The 19,100-nt window shown below is 40.9% G+C and overlaps 1 protein-coding gene and 1 long non-coding RNA gene across 10 annotated transcripts in view; both read right to left on the bottom strand.

The window, feature by feature from the left end:
• Positions 1 to 5,116, bottom strand: part of kcnc3b (potassium voltage-gated channel, Shaw-related subfamily, member 3b) — a 72,560-nt gene extending 67,444 nt beyond the window's left edge. For 2 of the 8 annotated variants that reach the window (XR_010529182.2, XM_065258741.2), the window contains exon 1: positions 4,900 to 5,111. Coding sequence is in view for 6 of the 8 variants with exons in the window: in XM_065258741.2 (XP_065114813.1) it covers positions 4,900 to 4,914 (15 nt within the window). In the remaining 2 variants the exon portion in view is untranslated. Of the gene's footprint in view, positions 1 to 2,583; positions 3,086 to 4,899 lie in introns of those variants that run through there. The other 6 variants (XM_065258740.2, XM_073813115.1, XM_065258736.2 and 3 more) reach the window with 5 other exon arrangements.
• Positions 5,117 to 9,406: 4,290 nt separating this feature from the next.
• LOC135740403 (uncharacterized) lies at positions 9,407 to 19,019 on the bottom strand. 2 transcript variants are annotated; one of them, XR_010529181.2, is made up of 4 exons: positions 18,908 to 19,019; positions 12,134 to 12,220; positions 11,024 to 11,065; positions 9,407 to 10,257 (listed from the first exon to the last, which is right to left on the bottom strand). It is a non-coding gene; the product is annotated as an uncharacterized lncRNA (long non-coding RNA). The 2 variants fall into 2 exon arrangements; XR_010529180.2 differs by lacking the exon at positions 18,908 to 19,019 and adding an exon at positions 12,397 to 12,524.
• Positions 19,020 to 19,100: the final 81 nt, after the last annotated feature.

Genomic DNA, 19,100 nt, shown 5'->3' with positions numbered 1-19,100 from the left:
GTTGAAAATAAGCATTTAATACCCCGGTGTACACATTTGGTACCAATATGTACCTCTGAGGTACTAATATGAACACTATGGCCCGGTTTCACAGACAACACTGTCAGAAAAAAGGTACAAAACTGTACCTTTTTTATGTCGCTGGGGTGGTACCCTCAAAAGTTCATTTTACACATTATGGTATACAAAACATTGAAATGTTGTACCTTTTGGGGTAGAATTTCATACCCTAAGGACCTACTGTGTACCTTATGGAACAATTTTAGGGGTACAAAACAGTTAACTGTACCTTTAAAGGTACACAATAGATTATTAAGGTAATGTACCCAAAAAGGTACAACATTGTATTATGTTTAGTATACCTGTAGTGGTACAAACAGTAACTTGCAGGTACAGGTACAGTTTTGTTAGGTAAATTAAGATATTTAAGTCACTTTTAAGGGTGCATCTTACAGGGTTCCCACACCTTAGTTAAATTCAAATTCAAAGACCTTTCAAGGTCCAATACCCTCAAATTCAAGGACTAAATGTGGGACACATTTCAAGTGAGAGCAAGGGTACATCGTGTTACCTTTTAAGATACATTGTCACAATTCCCTTTTGAGGGAACTCGGACTGCGTCACTGCGGTGAAACTTTGGGGACGCCTCCAGGGGTCTGAATGTGTATATCAAATTCAACCAATGGTGAGGCTTAACGACAAAGACAGGGTGACGCGGAAGCCAGGAAGTATATCGCTATCTGAAATATTGCCAAAGACGGCGTTACAGGGACGCAGGAAGTATGGCAAGGGAGACGCAGCGTCTCGTTCCCTTCTCAGGAAACAACAGTTACATACGTAACCTGAGACGTTTTCATGTGTCAAACACAACTATGCAAAAAAGCATTTTGGTATGAATCAACATTCGCATAGAGAAGATATAAGCATTTAAAGCAAACAGTTTAGCACGTGTGCTTAAAAAGTCTAGAATTTTAATGATATTATCCTACACTACACAGGGAATAATATGGATTTTTTTCCAGAAAACTTTTTGCATAAAATAGATTCAAGCACTTTCAATGACTTGTATCTATGGATAAAATTTTCAAAACTTCCCAGGGCCTTGAATTTTTTCCCCAGATTCACAAACTTTCAAGGATTTCAAGGACCCGTGGGAACCCTGGTCAAAGCAATGACACTGACATATTTTAAGAACAAATATGTGAACTAGTTTTTTTTTGTTAAAACAAATCAAACGTTCATTTTAGTCTGGCCTTAAGTCCTGTCTGTGAAACCAGGCATATAGGCACAAAAGTTTTACATTTTAAAAGGATATTGCTCCAGTGACAGCCAGTGATCATTTTTCCTAACAGTGCATGGACATTCGAAAACATAAGAGGAAGTCAGAAATACAAGTAAACAAAAAAATAAGGTGGTAATATAAGACAGACAAAACAGGAACCGTGAAGCTTAAGAGCTTTGATATGTGTTTGTGTGTCTGATGTGACATGAAAGAGTTAAATGCTTAAGCTTAATTGGATCAATGGATTAAATGTTGCAAGTTTATATATAAACTGATATAATGATAAATCATCATTACAATGTCACACATCAAGAAATCATACAAGTACAGCAGACAAAATATAAATATATTAATACAAGAAGTCTAATTTCTGCTTTGATTAGTATTATGTGATGATTTTATTTACAATAAGAGCAATGCTTTGCATGTTAAAATACATAAGTCATGTGTCGTATTTCCAGGTACAGACTTTAAGGTTAGCAACTAGGTTCAACACTCGCTGGTGACTATTCAATTATTTACTATATGTATAAATATAACCTACTGACATCCTCCATTTCTGACTTTTGTGCTTAAAATTTATGAGTTTCACACTAACATCTTTCTGATTTCTAGTCTCCTATACTCTCCCTCTCTCTCTCTCTCTCTCTCTCTCTCTCTCTCTCTCTCTCTCTCTCTCTCTCTCTCTCTGTCTCTCACTCGATTACTCATCCCTGCAGGAAAGAGATACTAGTCTAGTAATATATTGGGGCAGCTTCGACTGGGGCCAATAGATGAAAATTGGGAAAACTGTGTAAAATGTTATTTTATTTTTTTATTAATAATAAATCTAGCTGCATGTGAAAATATATTTTTATATTCTTGTACGTAGACATGTATGTAGCATTTTCTGTGCATCATTTGACACACCTGCTGCTTGTCTGCCATGATATTGCAATGTGTGTCTGTTACAGTCACCTTTGTATCTGTTACCATAAATACACTGGCATTGACACAAAACAATACAATACTTGTTGAATGTTGTAAAAGTAAGGCAATGCTCGCCTTATCTCAAATCATACAGATGAACAGAAATCATTTCAAACCTTAGAGCACAAACATGATCAAATAAAAATGAAAACAGAACAAACAGATATAAAGATACTTTATTTCACTAAATATTTAACAAGTATATGACACTGTGCGCATGCAACATCAGACAGACACAATGAAGAGTTCACAAACATAAACTGCACATAGAGTACTGCACTATACGCACACTATACACAGAGATGCATATCTACACTAAGTAGTATACTCACTTGGCCTAGGTTGAGTTCAGATCATATGTTAATCCATATGAAAAACGCGACGAAAACACGACATGTGTGGTCCAATTTTCCACGGATGTGTGCAAAGGGTTAATAAGACGCGGTGCGTTGGTGCTAATACAGTAAATGACACTGTAGTAAATACGACAATTAACAGTAATGAAAATAACACAGAGAACCACACACACACACACCCTGTCTAAATGCGCGCGTCACACGTTTCTTGCGCGTAAAATAAATTCACCAGCCGGATTTCATCTTTCTCCTCCACTGCGCGTGTGAACAGAGCTCTGACTCGTGCACTGATGAAGACGACGACGAAGATGAGGATATTTTCCCGTTTTGAATCCCCCTCCTTATGTTTTAATGCACGCGCATCATGCATCAGACAGACAGCACACACACATACACACAGACTGGGGAGCGCGCGCGCACACACACTCGCGTGTCCCTGGCGGAGCTGCACCTCGCGCAGTATTTATTTATTTATTTCATCTCTTTTCTCTCTTTCAGGTGCCACGCGTGGGTGGTGGGAGGAATCACGCGCGAGGACAGTGGATGACAATGACGTGGATTTTCAAAAGGCGCATTTCATTCAAAAACATGCATGGGCATTCAATGGGACTCATGGATGCGTTGCAATAAGCAGGGCACAATTCCATGGTGATTATGGGAAATTTTGTTCAAGTGTGTATGTGAGCTGGCATTGCCAGTGCTAAAATAAAGTTCATTAAATGATCAAGTCGGTCACTGGAGTGAAACTGGATTCTGCGCTGGATGGATTTTTCAGTCCCACTCCGCAAAAGTTATTTTCTCCTGCCAGCAAACGTTTAAGTAGCCTAGTATTTTTTTGTTATTTGTTTTACTTGCTTTCCTTTTGAACATAAAAATAAAATGTAAAATAAACAAATGTTTCGTTTTATCTGAGTTACATTTAATGGAATGATGAACATTGACATGAAGAAGGACCTTTTCAGAACGTAGAAATAAAGTCAGAAATAAACTAATAAAAATAATGCAATGAAAAAAAATTACCTGGATTTATCATGGTCAAACAAAAAAAGAGCTACTGCTTAAAAATGTGTGCTGGCTTTTTATTTGCCTTAATGTCCCAAGACTAAACAGAAACTATCATTAATCCTCAAAAATATATAAATAAATTGGACTATTTATATGTTTAATATCTAATTAAATAAATAAAATAAAAATAATGTGGCCATGCAGGAATATATGTTTTTAAACTGCGAGGGCTTCAGATTAATGTTCCTGGCTGTACACTGTAAAACAATGCAGCATTTTTGTCAAATCAACATTTTCATGTTACTTTAACCTAAAAAATTAAGTTAAACAATTTTAACTTGTTTTTAAGTTATATCAACTTATCTCACAGGTCAAAACTTATAATAGATTCAATTGACTTGCAAAATCAAGTTGTTTTAACAGTGTATGTGAATATGTGGCTACATTTGTCGCAGGTAGGTAGTTAACCCCTTCAGACCCTGCATCCACTGGAATGGACATTTGTGGTTCACAAACCAATTAAAATGCTAATCAGCCAATCAAAATAAGGCACACTAATTAAACACCTGAAAAATCAGGTCTCATGGGGCTAAAGAAATGTGCCAAAAAATGCAACTTAAGTTGCAACTCAATTTAAACTACTATTTTGAGTTTTGACCTGTGGTAAGTTGAAATAACTTATAAAAACAAGTTAGACTTGTTTATCTTAATTTTCTTAAGATAGGGATTTGACGAAAATGCAGCATTTTTGTTATAGTGCATCAATGTCGCATACTACTAAAACATTTCCAAATATCAGGTTTTCATTTGCTTGGTTTTAAAGGATCTTCCTTTCTTTATAATCAAACTAATACTTGTACATTGTAAAAAGTGAAAGTTGTAATAACTTAAAAAAATACTTCAATTGTTAACACCTAAATATGTAATTTAAGTGGATAAAGCATGTGTAGATGTTACCAATTGAAGTAATTTTTTAAAAAGTTTTTTCACCTTAAATTTTTCACTTAAAAATAAAATTGGTAAATGTAAATATTTTAAGTTTTACCAACTGAAGTAATTTTTTAACTTTCACTTTCTACAGTGTATCAACTTGCCTTGGGTCATGGGCATCAGAAATGTTGCCTTGGTGTGCTATAGCCATGTCTATATAGTTAGCTTCCACTTTTTTTTTATTATTATTATTTTTTTTAGATAAAATAGTAAATAGTAGATAAATAACCTTTTTTAGTACTTTTTAAAACTTTTTCATTTTGTGGTATTGTCCTGCAAATAAGTTTATTCTCTTACCATCAGCCACCACATTGTCGCACTCGGTTGCGTCAGGTTCTGCGGTAGTCTTGCGGTTGTGCAGGTCTCTTTCAGGGACCAAGAATGACAAAGACACCGAACTGCAGTTCAATAGTTATAGTCTGTATTCTTCTGACAGAGGTTAATTTATATGTAAAAGAGGAATTCAAACTCTCTTCGAAAGGACTGAATCAGCAAAAAGATGGACAACAAATCCAAACTGGTTATAGCTGGTCTCTCCGGAGGACAGATGTTAACAGAGAAGTGAAGCTAAATATCTAAGAGAAAGATATCTGTATCCCTGTTTTGGGATGTTAGTGGTTGATTGCGAAATGTTAGCTGGTGGGGACAACCAGGAACATGTCAGGTCACAAGGACCAGATTGGAAAATATAGCCTACTGAGGAGACAATTGACAATAAATGAATACAGTCAATATTGTACAATGCAGCTTGATTGTATTGAGTGAAATCACATTGATAACCTTATTCATTTATTGTTGATTGTCTCATTTTCCAGTCGGGTCATTGTGTCCTTGTTTCTAGTCACCTTATGTGACCGGTTGTCCTCACCAGCTAACATTTCTCAATCTGCACTAACATCCTAAAATGGGGATACAAACAACTTTCTCAAGACATTTAGTTTCACTTCTCTGGTGACATCTGTCATCCGGAGAGACCAGTTGGATTTGTTGTCCATTTTTTGCGGATCCACTCATTCTGAATCCGCATTTACTTGTACAAATTAATCTCTGTCAAGACTATTGACATCAGACTATTGTTTATGGCCGCTAGAGGGCACTAATCACTTACACGTCACTTTACATCGTAATAAGGTGCACAGTAAAAAAATACTTTTAAAATATGTTTATGTTATTTAACTTAAAAAAAAATACATAGAAACAGAAATATACAAGGGGTCCTTCATTTATTTTGAACAGACAGTGGTGCAAATTAATTATTACCATTCAAATCTCGACAGAATCACTAAAACAGAATGCAGGCTTGCATAGGAGTTTTGTGTGTAGAGCTGATAAAAAAAGTTATATTTCTGCACAGGCATATCTGTGATTCATCTACACAATAAAATCCATAGACTCTGTATCCAATTTTTAAATATGGAAAGTTTAATAGTTAAAATTAGAATTAATTTATGTTTAAAAAACTACAGGAAATTTGTTTTAAAATGCTTTTCAACTTGATTACTTACACTCACCTCTGTCATAACAGCTAAGTTTGTCGAGTAAAATAAATACATCATGCGTTTTAGGAGTTTGTCGTCTTGTCAAGCCCTCGTGGATCCCGCCAATATCATTAATCTACAGTAGCGGAGTAATGCAGTTTCAGGACAGCAGTTTGAGGACCCGCTTTATGTGACAGCGCCATCTACCGAACTGGAGGCTGCACTGCAGTGCCGAATGCTACAGTTTCAGGACTGCCTTTAATGACCTGTTTTTAAGTAAAAAAAAAGTGCAATCAAAGTACTTTTTCCATTAAATACGAACGACTTATAGTTTTTAATGGTTATTCCGTTAAAATACAACTTTCTGGTTTGCAATTAACTTACCTGCAAAGAGCTGCATATACTGGTGCAGTTCACAAGTCTCAAATGTTTAACCCTTTCAGACATATTACATGTTGTGTCATTTGTCAATTTTTCTTTCTGCTGCCAATACAGATGTATTTGTCACATCCTATATGAATTGCAAATTTTTCTGTAGCAAACCTTATGGATACAACATCCACAGCAGTCCAAAAATTCAGTTCTAATAATTGTTGCTTTTCAACCAAGGGAGTGGGCTTACTCATACTTCTGTCCAAAAACACTGCCATGAATAAAGAATTTTATTAAAACGTGAGCAAGACATCTTCTCACAACAATTCGGAAGCAATTTGATGAAGATCTTTGCTTTTTTCTGAATGATTGAGCACTATGTCACAAGGCAAGTGTGATAATTAAGTGGCTCAAAGATCATTATTTTGACATTTTTTATGATTGGCCAGGAAACTCCCTGGATCTCAATCCCATAAAGAACCTGCGGTCAATCCTCAAAAGGCAATGAGTGGACAAGCAGAAGCCCACAAAATGGGATCAACTACTACTAAGGCAACAATGGATTAGCATCAGTCAAGATTTGGCCCAGAAGCTAATTCAGCATGCCAGAGTAAATCACAGAAGTTGTGAAGAACAAGGGTCAATTCTGTAATTATTGACTCTTTGCATAAATTTGAAGTTTTGGCAATAAAAGCCTTTAAAATTCTATGTTTGTCATTGTTTTTCAGTATACTAAAGAAACATCTACGAATACTAAATCAGCAAACTTTGCAAAACACACAATAGCCTACTTTGGCCATGACTGTACAGATATTCAAGAGAAATCTTAAATAAAAAAACAAGGAGTACTTTAGAAAATGTAACATGACAGTATAACATTTATTAATACAGCAGAAGCAAATACAAACAAAATGTACACAGTTTAAAGAGAATGACTAACACATATTTTGTAAGGATATTTTTATAGTTAACTCCAGTGTGCCATCTAGTGCCTAACTGTTCAAAGTTATCGAAGACTTATGTTACACCTTTAATGCTACATACAGAACCTTTAATATTTTCATACAGACAGGGATGGGCAGTATTTCAAATACATGTATTTAAAATACGTATTTGAAATACAAAATAGTATTTTGTATTTTGTATTTTAAAGCCTTTGAAAAAAATGAAATGTAATTTGTATTTAAATACATTTAAGATGAGTATTTTTGTATTTTTAAAATACTCAAAATACTTTGAGCCAGTCAACCAGTCAGGGTGCTGTTTTCATGCATCAACTAGTTCAGACCAGACACCAGAGTTCAGGTAAGCAAATATATCTGTGCAGCTTTTAGTGGGCAATAATTGAAATGTTGGAGTGGGGGAAAAAGCAAGGGCGATTGAATTATTGGGTGTGATGTGATTTGTGTTATTATAACTGTCGTGAAAGGAAATTCAAATGCACACTTGCACGTTGGCAGGTAGTTGCACGTTGCAGTTGCACTTGCACGTTGCACGATTGAGACAGAGTGTGGAAGGCTGACAAATAGGCCTAGACTTTTGACTTAAATGAAAAACAAAATTTTGTAATATTTTACTGTGTTCTTACCTCAACTTAGACAAATTAACCCATTTGCGCCTGATGCTGCGCCGAAACATTACATCTACCACAGGTGCGCACAGCATCAGGCTGCATGGAGGAAGAGCACTTAGTTTGCAAATTGCAGCATTTCGACCTCAGCACGCAGTAAGATCTTCACAGGAGTGATGATGTTACTGCGCCAGAGGTTGAAGTGCTGCAAACTAAGTGCTCTTCCCCCATACAATATAGTTCTCATTTTTTATTCACTTAAAAATCACGTTTTATTTTGTGCCACCATACTTACTCATGTAACTACTCATGTAACAGTCTTTGAATAGGGAAAACATGGAAGTGTTTGGTGGCTTCTAAATTCTTCCCTGATTAGATCCTAAGGAATAAATGGGACTATGCTAAATGCTAACATATTCATGACGCTGGCAAAGATGAAGAGCACATATTGAAAAAAGATAGGCATGTATTCATTCATCTAAGTTGAGGTAAGAACATAGTAAAATATTGAAAAACGGTGGTGTTTTCCTTTAAAGGCCCTTTCACACGTGACGTGGCAAGTGGTGGAATCAGCACACAGTTGCTGATTTCTTTTTATCTTTGTGCAGTTGAAGCCTTGTTTACACGTTTGCAATTCGCATGGCTATACTTTATGGCGTGAACCTGCTGAACCTGCGGGCTCCTCAGTAAACCTACAAGTCTTTTATGCTTGACGTGCTCTTCGTTGTATAATTCTGTAAATGACAGAGGGCGACTCATGAGTAAAACCATCAAAAAGCAGCGATGAATAATTTGTCAAACACTCATCTTGTGAGAAGTAAATACATGGATTTCTTCACATGTAAACTGTTTAGGTTGTGGGTCGACGACACATTAAAAAGTTTTTATGATGTTTTTATAAAACATCACTTTACTTGAATGGGTGTTCATAAAGCTGACATGACATCTTCATAACCATGACATGACACTAGTTTTTTATTTCCTACAGGGCAGGGGAAAGCAAGAGGTACGTAAAATAAAATGAAAGTTTCTAAGCAGTTGCACACATCTAAATGCTTTTTGGCATTCAGAAATAGACCCAGATTTCAGCCTAATAAGGATACTTGCACTGAATCACCAATTTCACATGTATTTTGTGTATTTTCAAAATACAAAATACTGTATTTGTATTTAAATACATTTGTCCTCACAGTATTTTGTATTTGTATTAAATACATTTTTCGACACAGTATTTCGTATTTGTATTTGAAATACATTTCCATGAATTTATGCCCATCTCTGCATACAGATGTAATTATATCTATGAGCTGTGACATAATCTCACTTTTGTATAGTAATCACACAGTCTAAGCAAAACAGGTAGAGTTTGCTAATAGGGCCAAACCTTAAAGGTGCAGTGTGTAATTTTTAGAAGCCTTTTGTGTTTATTACCTTAGAATGAGACATTTTTATCTACATACACAGAGGGTCCTCTTACATGGAAGTAGCCATTTTGTGCTGCCATTTTTCTACAGAAGCCCTTAACGGACAATTTCTTTTTACTAAGTTATCTCTGACGATGACATTTTTGTCCGGTGGCGGCTACCGTAGCTTCTCTATGTGTTTCAAAAGCGAGGGGTGAGCCGTGGACTAAGCCATTGGTTGCAGTTCGCAACCTCACCACTAGATGGTTCTAAGATTTACACACTGCACCTTTAAGATCAAAGTAAAAATAACAAAGATTGAGGTTTGTGTTGTGATCCAATATTACAAATAATCAGAATTGGTTTAGGGCCTCTTGAGTCCAGCATCATTATAAAGCGTTTTATGGCATAGAAACAGACATTTTAAAGTGCAGTTGAAAATGCTTACAAGAAATTTTGTCAGAAAAACTTTCAGACAAACCTAAACAAAAATTTCACACTGTCATACTCTTACATGACAAGAGTTTTACAACAAACAATTTCAATTTTGGACAAACAAAAATTCTCTGTAATGTTGTTTAACCCTAATAGACCAATAGCAATTATATGTTTTAAACTTTAATTACATTTTATTAAATTTTATCATTTTTCTACTTTTTTTCTTGCCATCTTTGAGTTGATTGTGCTTGGGGTCTGGTGCTCTAATGTGTTCTACCTGCTGCAGGTGGTGGTGGTGGTGCTGCTGCTGCTAATATGACTGCTTGTATTGGTACCTTTGACTCCACAGCAGGACATTTCTTTATCTGTTGTGTGGAACTGCTCTCACTTCCCACTGCAATAATGACAAACAAGCTAAGAAATTGGACATGCAAAATATTTAATTTTGAACTAACTAAATGATAAGGTGTCCCTTTATCCAAAAGAAACTTAAAACAAGCATCAATTCTCTGCTTTCTTTGGTGACCATGATAATATTAATAAAATAATAAAATATTAATAAAATAAAATGCTCCGAAAGTACACATATTTCACCAAAATCTCCTTCATGTAAAACATCTTTATAAAAGCCGGATATTAATTTATTCCATTAATTCCATTAACAAGCTAACTTTACTGTAAAAACAGAGGGCTTTTTAGATCAATGACAATAACAACTATTGTAGGTTACAGCTGATATGAATAGATAAATGCTTATGGATGTGATTTCTACGTATTTGGCATCTAAGCTATGCATTTTGTCAGTATGTGTTTTCTGGGACTCAAACCCCAAACAGCATTCACTACTGTACAAACACGTAAAGTGTGTTCGTATCTGTGGAGGACTTTCTACGATATTACTTGCACCACTTTCTTGTCCCACTGCAGACAGTTTCAAGACATTGAGACAGTTATGTCATTCTTTTGCAAATTTACATACAGCAAATAAGAACAATTAACGTTATTCATAATGCTGCAAGTTCTCTTCAGTTGTGACTGTTTGCATGCTGAGCTAATCTATCTATCTCCCCTAAATCTAATCATCACACAAACATTTCTGGATGTTAGATTTTTACTTAAACTTAGCATTTACTATACAATCATCTGAAGTGATTTCTTACTTGTTGGAGGAAGTGCTTCTTTACTACTTAAACGGCTTACACCTACAAATGAAATGAGGCAGACAAAATGAATCAGAAGAAGATTAAAATAAAAAATCTAAACTTTTGCATGAAGTTTTAGACTATCCTAGTTTATTTATAGCTAACTAACAGTGAAAATCAAAACAAATATGACATCAACAGTACACATAAACAATGCAGATATCATGTATTTAACTTTTTTTGTTCAGAATAATTGTTCAACTATTTATTTAAAATCTATTTCAATAATGAGCGATTACATGGAGAGAAAGGATAATGACCAGGGATCATGCAAAACAGTAAACTTTACTAAATGTAAGAGGAACTGAGAGAGTAAAGCATGTACAGCTTATGACACAAACAAACAAACAAACAAACAAAAAATCTAACTGTTTGTACCAAATAACATAGTTTTATGGCAGGTTTTTTCTTCATTAATTTTAATGAAGAGAAGTAATGACATAATTCCTTATGAAGTATTAGAAACCTTGGAATTATTCTCTGGAATCTGCTTTTATGTAGGAAAAATTTCCCAAGAATAATAAGCGAATTAATTGCGTTTTATCTTTCACAAAAATACCAAATAATAAATGTTCTTTGTTTAATACAGGTAGGTCTTCAAATTTAGGAAACAACCAATAATGAAAGTCCTCCCAAAATGCATAGGCATAAATACAGTAAAAGAAAATATGATCTTTCAATTTGATCAGTAAGAACAATTGTTAACATCAAGCCCAATCGACATCTTAAAAATTCTCTGGAGGGATATATTTCATTGATAATTTTAAAGTGAACCTCCTTAGCTTTTGGTGCAAGTGGAAATTTAAAGTATTTCGTTCTTAAAATTTTTATTTCAGTTTTGGAGAAGTACTGTAAGATTAACTGTTTACTCAAATAAAAAGGATATAATTCTTTGACAAAAGCATCCCGAATAATAGTGTTTGGTAAAATCAGGTTAGTGAGAGAAACTCCATTTACCAAAAGCTAGTCATTTATATAGATCAGTGGTCACCCCACATTTCCTGCCATAGATGTTACGTGCTTGGAACGGTAAAACATTAAAAATAATAAATAAATAAGTCAACTTGCCATGTACAATTTTCTTCTCTTGAAATTCAGTCATTTTTTATTTTATTTCTGGACCTCTGAGACACCGATGAAGAAACTCCTGCGAGTCTGCATGCACAATGAGAAGAGGGCGGCATTCATTTCAATTTTAGAAGTCTCTTTAAGATATAACTTAGGCTTTTTAACAAAAATATATTAATACAGATATTGGTTAAATATCAACTTGATAAACTCGAAATGTGAATCAACCCTATCGCACTTTACTAAAGAAATTAATTCGTTACCTTATTCTGTTGACGGAAGTATTGAAGGTTGGGAAATCCCCTGAAACTTGCTTTTGCTTTCATTTACAGGGCTGTTTATTATCACATGTGTAAGATGATATTTGAGCTGAAGGGGAGCAAAGAGGTCTATCTTTCTATACAAGTACTATGATTTTTACTGCAAACTGAAGATAATTAAAATTAATTAAAACATTTTCGTTGAATACATTAAAATATGTTAGATAAAAAATAAAAGATGATCATGGATTTCATTTTTTTGTAACTAGTTATGGACGATCTTAGGATCATATTTGTATTTTTACATTTTCCCTGTAACCGTATATATAAACAGTGATCAAATATCGAAGGGTCCTAAATCTTAATATTACCAGTTTTCAGTAAATCTAAACAACAATTATATTAAAGTTAGGTTTAATGCCTTGCCTAATGTAAATATACACCCTGGAGAAAATTAATTGAAAAAAAACCTGTTTTTTCCCCTTTATTTATTTGAAAGGGACAATGCACATCAATCAACATTTTTTGTTTGCACTCAAAATGTAAATGCGCCAGAGTTAGCTAAAGAGCTATTTTTTATCTGCAGTCCCTTAAAGGAATAGTCTACTCATTTTCAATATTAAAATATGATCTGTTTCGACCTCACTCTGACCGTCACTACGGTCTAAAAAGGAATGATCACCTTCGTTCTGCCTATCACCGAGACCATATGTCAACAAAGTCATGTCCATGACCTCCGGAAGCAGAACGACCCGCGTCTATAATTAGCAGAGAATGCTCCCGGTTCAGTCTCTCACCTTGATCGCCTCATACGAGACCGTGAGTAAGAGACTACGTATTCAGGTAAGAAATTCCTGACTATTTCCTTGTTGCATTCCACTAATTCGTTACCTAAACGGTGCGGGTGCCTTGTGCCCCCGAGAATTGTTGTGGTTTGCGTATTAACTTATTATTTCTAGGTATATACCTTTCATTTAAACTCATATGCACTAGATTTCCGGGGAATTTAAGTTGTTTATCCGTGTGCCTCTACTGCTGTTCGCAGCCGTGGGCTTTGTGCGAGCCCACTAAGTGCGTTCGCGCGCTGGTGTGGGCCGCCATTATACCTGTGTTTGTATTTACTGCTGCTTTCAGCTGGTATATTGTGTTTGCTACTAGTGCTATTTTTTTGTTGAATTATTTAGTTGGGGGCTGTTTTTTTCTAGTACACTATAAACAGCCCTGTTATTATTGTGTTCACTATTTCAGTCTGTTAGGTGCGTTTACGTGCTGGTGCAGGCTGTGGCAGTATTTCCCCACACCCTATACCCCTGTTCACAGCTGGTAAGGGGTCAGTGTGTGCCTGCTAAGTGCATTCGTGCGCCGGTGCGGGCCATCATAATACTGTGTGCTGTGCTTTTCTGCTCTTAGGTACTTTTTTTCGCCTTGAGTGGCGGCTACAATCACACTTTTTCCTGCAATACTCCCCTCTGACACACCCTATACCCCTGTTTGCAGCTGGTGGGGCTAGTGTGCGACCGCTAAGTGCATTCGTGCGCTGGTGCGGCCCACCCTATTACCTTGGCGGATTGCTGGAGGAGGACTCCAGGCATTATATTGGGTTTCTGTGTTGCTGCAATGGCTTCCCACTACTGCAGGATCTGCAACGCCTCCATGAGTGCTAGGGATGGGCACAGGGAGTGCCCCACATGCCTTGGAGCTGCCCACGTGCTGGAAGACGTGGACAATCCCTGTAGTGCAGCCTGTGATCTCTCCAGGGACGAGCGACGACGCCGGGCCAGCCAGGTGCGCGGGCATGTGCGTGAGGAAGGGAGCGGGAAGCGGCGCTCCCCTGACCAGCCGTCCCTCTCCAGTAGGCATGGGCGTAAACACAAGCGCAAGCGTTCACGTTCGCGTGATCGACAGCGGGATTCCCCCCATGGAGTTACCCAGGTTGAGCCACCCAAATCTGTTAAGCCCCCTGCCTCAGCTACGGTGGCAGAAAGCAGCAGCACGGGGTCACTCGAGATCCTTGCGGCTCTCCAGGCTCTGTCACGGAGGTTGGACAAGTTAGAAGGTAACCAACAGGACTTATTACATGAGGATCCCCTCTCAGTCAGGCCCGAGAGCTTCGGCGAGGAGGAACATCAAGACAATGTAGATGTGTTATCCCTATGCGCTTCACACACAGTGGTGGACGACACCACAGGTGGCGACGACCTCGAAGGGGAGCTACATTCTAGCTCTGCTGAGCCAGCTGACGGCTCCACGGAGACAGGAGAGGCCCCTGTCAGTTCCCTGATGTCACGGGTACTGAGCGCTGCCAAGGTTTTGGGCCTTCAGGGGCCTACATCTGCCCCGGCTCCCGCTGGAGGTGTTTGGGAGGGCATCTCCCGACCTGAACCACGGCCTTCTATACCTGTAGCAGATGACTATACTGCAATGCTGAGGTCATCATGGGGTACAAATTCGAAACGGCCCCAGTTTAATGCAGGTTGTCGCCAGCTGGCAAATGCTAGTTATCCGGTTGAAACTGGACTGGGGAACATGCCACCAGTTGAGTCGCCTATGGCTGCATTGACGTCTCTGGGGTTTTCCCGTGTATCCTCCGATCCACGGTGCCCTCGCAAGGAGTGTGCCAAGACGGACCGGCTGGTCACCAATTCCTTCAACGCATCAGCTCGAGCGGCCCGTATGGGTAACGCTCTATCCATCACCCTGGCGGCTCTACGGAAGACACTGGGCCCAGACGATCATGATTCCAGGGCCCTGGTCGACGCGGCTCTTTCTTCCCACTCCCAGCTGACACGTGACGTGGGGGATGCTATGGCCTCTGCAGTGCTGTGTCGCAGACAAGTTTGGCTGGCACAAACCTCCCTGCCAGATGCCATCAGACAGGAGCTACTCAACCTCCCTGTGGTACCAGGACACGTCTTTCACCCTGGATTCCAGGAGGTGCTTGATCGGATTGAACGGACTGCAGCATCTAGGGAAGCTGTCCAGAGGGTTTGCTCTAGGTCTGCTTCAACTGCCGGCCGCCCACCTGTCAGTAGGTATAGGCTGAGGCAGCCTACCCGGCCTCCATCAGCAGGTGACAACCCAGAGGCACGGGACTGGCGATTTCGTGCACCTGACCGACATACAGCCTCAAATTCCAGAATTAAGGGACGACGAGGACCACAGCGGGGCACAGGCAGGGGTGCAGGCCGCGGTGGCGGTCCTGCATAGGAGTCCCGGGTCGCCCGTCGATGGTCCTTCCCAGCTGTCACGGACCTCCTGGGAAGGCATTGTGCCAGACCCTTGGGTCGTGGCTACGGTGGCTCGCGGCTACCGATTACAATTTCGGCGGCGACCCCCAACGTTTTCAGGGATCAAGATAACGTCCGTAAAAGACCCTGTTTTAATGTCCGTCCTCGTCAAAGAGGTCCAGGAGTTACTTTTGAAAGGGGCCATCTCAGAAGTACCGCCCAGCGCACAGCTCACTGGGTTTTACTCCAAATACTTTATTGTTCCAAAAAAAGACGGCGGTCATCGGCCTGTTCTCGACCTCAGGCCCTTGAACCGATATCTCAAGGTGCTACCCTTCAAAATGGTTCACACAAGGGTGGTGATGCAGTCTATCCAGCAGGGGGAGTGGTTCACGTCCCTGGATCTGAAAGACGCCTACTTCCACGTCCCAATCTGTCCAGAACACCGGCCCTTCCTGCGCTTTGCCTTTCAAGGCAGGGTATTCCAGTTTCAGGTCCTTCCCTTTGGTCTTTCTCTGGCCCCAAGGGTCTTTACTCGCGTGGTGTCAGCTGCGCTGTCCCCCCTCCAGGTTCGAGGGTTGAAGATCTTGCCCTACCTGGACGATTGGCTCATGTGCGCCCCCTCTCAGGAGCAGGTAGTACGAGACACGAGCACAGTTCTGGCCCACATTCAAATGCTAGGCTTCACGGTCAACCACAAAAAGAGCAACCTGCAACCCCGCCAACAGGCAGAGTTCCTCGGCATCCTTCTGGACTCGGTAAGCATGACTGCATCTCTCACTTCACAAAGAGCAGACAGCTTGATCAACATGACGAAGCAGTTCCACTTGGGCAGCCTTGTCACAGCTCACAGAGTTCAAAAGCTACTGGGCTTGGTGGCCGCAGCAGCAGCAGTGATTCCTCTGGGCCTGCTGAGGGCACGCCCCCTGCAGTGCTGGTTCAATGCTTTCCATCTTCACCCCAGAGACGACAGGCAGATGAAACTGCGTATATCTCAAACCTTCATCAAAGCCCTACGCCCTTGGAGCAACCGGGAGTTCATTTTACAAGGTGTCCCACTGGGGGGCCTTCCCCACAGGAGACAGGTCATCTCAACAGACGCGTCCCTGACAGGCTGGGGGGCTGTCTGGGAAGGAAGGGCAGTGAGGGGCACATGGCAGCCACTGTGGATGAAGGAGCACATAAATGTCCTCGAGTTGAAGGCCATCCATCTTGCTCTTCAGAAATTCCTGCCAGAGTTGCAAGGCCAACATGTTCTGGTGAGGACAGACAGCACTTCAGCAGTGTATCATATCAATCACCAGGGAGGCACGAGGTCCCAGCGATGCCTCCAGGTGGCAGAGGAGTTGCTGATATGGGCATGGCCTCGATTTTCCTCACTGAGGGCAGTGCACATCCCAGGTGTGGAGAACAGAGCGGCCGACATTCTCTCCAGGACAGGGCCACTCCCGGGAGAGTGGAGGTTGAACACCGACGTAGTTGTTCAGATCTGGATGCGTTACGGTGCGGCCCAGATGGATCTCTTTGCTTCAGCGGAGACAACACACTGCCCAGAATGGTACTCCCTCATGGGGCAGGAGGGCAGTTCGGGCCTGGATGCTCTGTCGCAAGACTGGCCAACAGGCTTGTTATACGCTTTTCCTCCACTCCCTCTCATAGCTCAGGTCCTCCGACGGATCGGAGAGGGCCAACACTCAGTCCTGTTGGTCGCGCCACGGTGGCCGGCGAGGCCATGGTTCCCAGAACTCCTCAGGATGCTGCAGGGTCAGCCATGGCAGTTACCGTGCAGAGCAGATCTCCTGACGCAAGCAGACGGGCGGATTTGGCATCCGAACCCGGGAGCCCTGCGTCTATGGGTTTGGCCCCTGCAGAGCCCATCGATGGACAGCTAGATAAAGCTGTACAGGAGACACTTAATAATGCCAAGGCCCCATCTACCAGAGCTGGCTACGCACTCAGATGGAGGATCTTTTCAGAGTGGTGTTTTGGCTTGGGCATCGAGCCAACGATTTGTCCCGTGCCACAAGTATTATGCTTCTTGCAGTCCCATTTTGATCTGGGCAAGGCAGCCAGTACGATTAAGGTCTATGCTTCGGCCATTTCAGCTTTTCACCAGGGGGCAGATAACACATCCCTGGGTAGGCACCCTCTGATTAGCCGGTTCTTAAGGGGAGCCCGCCGGTTACGTCCAGGTCGCACCTTGCGGGCACCAAGCTGGGACCTGCCTACAGTTCTGACATCTCTCACTGAAGGTCCTTATGAGCCTATTGCAGACGCAGATCTACGGTCTTTGTCTCTTAAGACAGCATTTCTCTTGGCTCTCTGTTCAACCAAACGAGTCGGGGAGCTGTGTGCTCTCTCCGTTAGTGATGACTGTTTGAGGTGGCAGGCAGGGGGCACTGTCGTGTCACTCTGGCCGAATCCAGCTTTCCTGCCAAAAGTGCTTGATCAGCAGTCCATGAACAAGGTGTTGGAGCTGGCCCAATTCCAGCCTTCCGCTGCCTCACAGGCAGAGCATGACAAGCTTAGCACATTGTGTCCAGTCAGGGCCTTGAAAGCCTATCTGATCCGTACACAGGCTTTAAGAAGAATGCACTCTCAACTGTTTGTCTGTTATGGGGCGGCAAGGCAGGGACTGCCGCTTTCCAAACAGAGGCTATCTCATTGGCTGGTGGAGGTTATTTCCCATGCTTATAAGGCTCAGGGGATACCGGTCCCAACAGGTACAAGGGCTCATTCTACTAGGAGTGTGGCTACATCTTGGGCTGCCCTCAAGGGTGTGGCAGCAAGCGACATCTGTGCAGCGGCTTCGTGGTCTACGCCATGCACTTTTACAAGATTTTACCGGGTGGATGTGACTCGACCAGCTCCGGTCGGCGACGCTGCCCTCATGTCTGTGACTGAGCGAGGTTCTAATTGATCCTGGGTTCCTCGCGACTCTGTTGGTATGTGTCATCCCTTTTTAGACCGTAGTGACGGTCAGAGTGAGGTCGAAACAGATCGTAGGTTACGCAGGTAACCATGGATCTGTGAGACCGAGGGATGACCGTCACTATCCTTGTCGCTCGGACCATTCTGAGGCGCTCAAGGTAGGAGACTGAACCGGGAGCATTCTCTGCTAATTATAGACGCGGGTCGTTCTGCTTCCGGAGGTCATGGACATGACTTTGTTGACATATGGTCTCGGTGATAGGCAGAACGAAGGTGATCATTCCTTTTTAGACCGTAGTGACGGTCATCCCTCGGTCTCACAGATCCATGGTTACCTGCGTAACCTACGTTATTACCTTAACTAAGAACTGTTGAATCATCCCTCTATCATCTGTGTGTGTGCACGTAAGCGCTGGAGCGCTGCGACGCTACGATAGCATTTAGCTTAGCCCCATTCATTCAATGGTACCATTTAACTTAGAGATAAAGTTAGAAGTGACCAAACACATCAACGTTTTTCATATTTAAGACGAGTAGTTATACGAGCAA

The sequence above is a fragment of the Paramisgurnus dabryanus genome, chromosome 22, assembly GCF_030506205.2.
Source record: "Paramisgurnus dabryanus chromosome 22, PD_genome_1.1, whole genome shotgun sequence".
Lineage (NCBI taxonomy): Eukaryota > Metazoa > Chordata > Actinopteri > Cypriniformes > Cobitidae > Paramisgurnus > Paramisgurnus dabryanus.
Note: the sequence above shows the minus strand (reverse complement) of the source record. Positions and strands in the feature narration are given on the sequence as shown.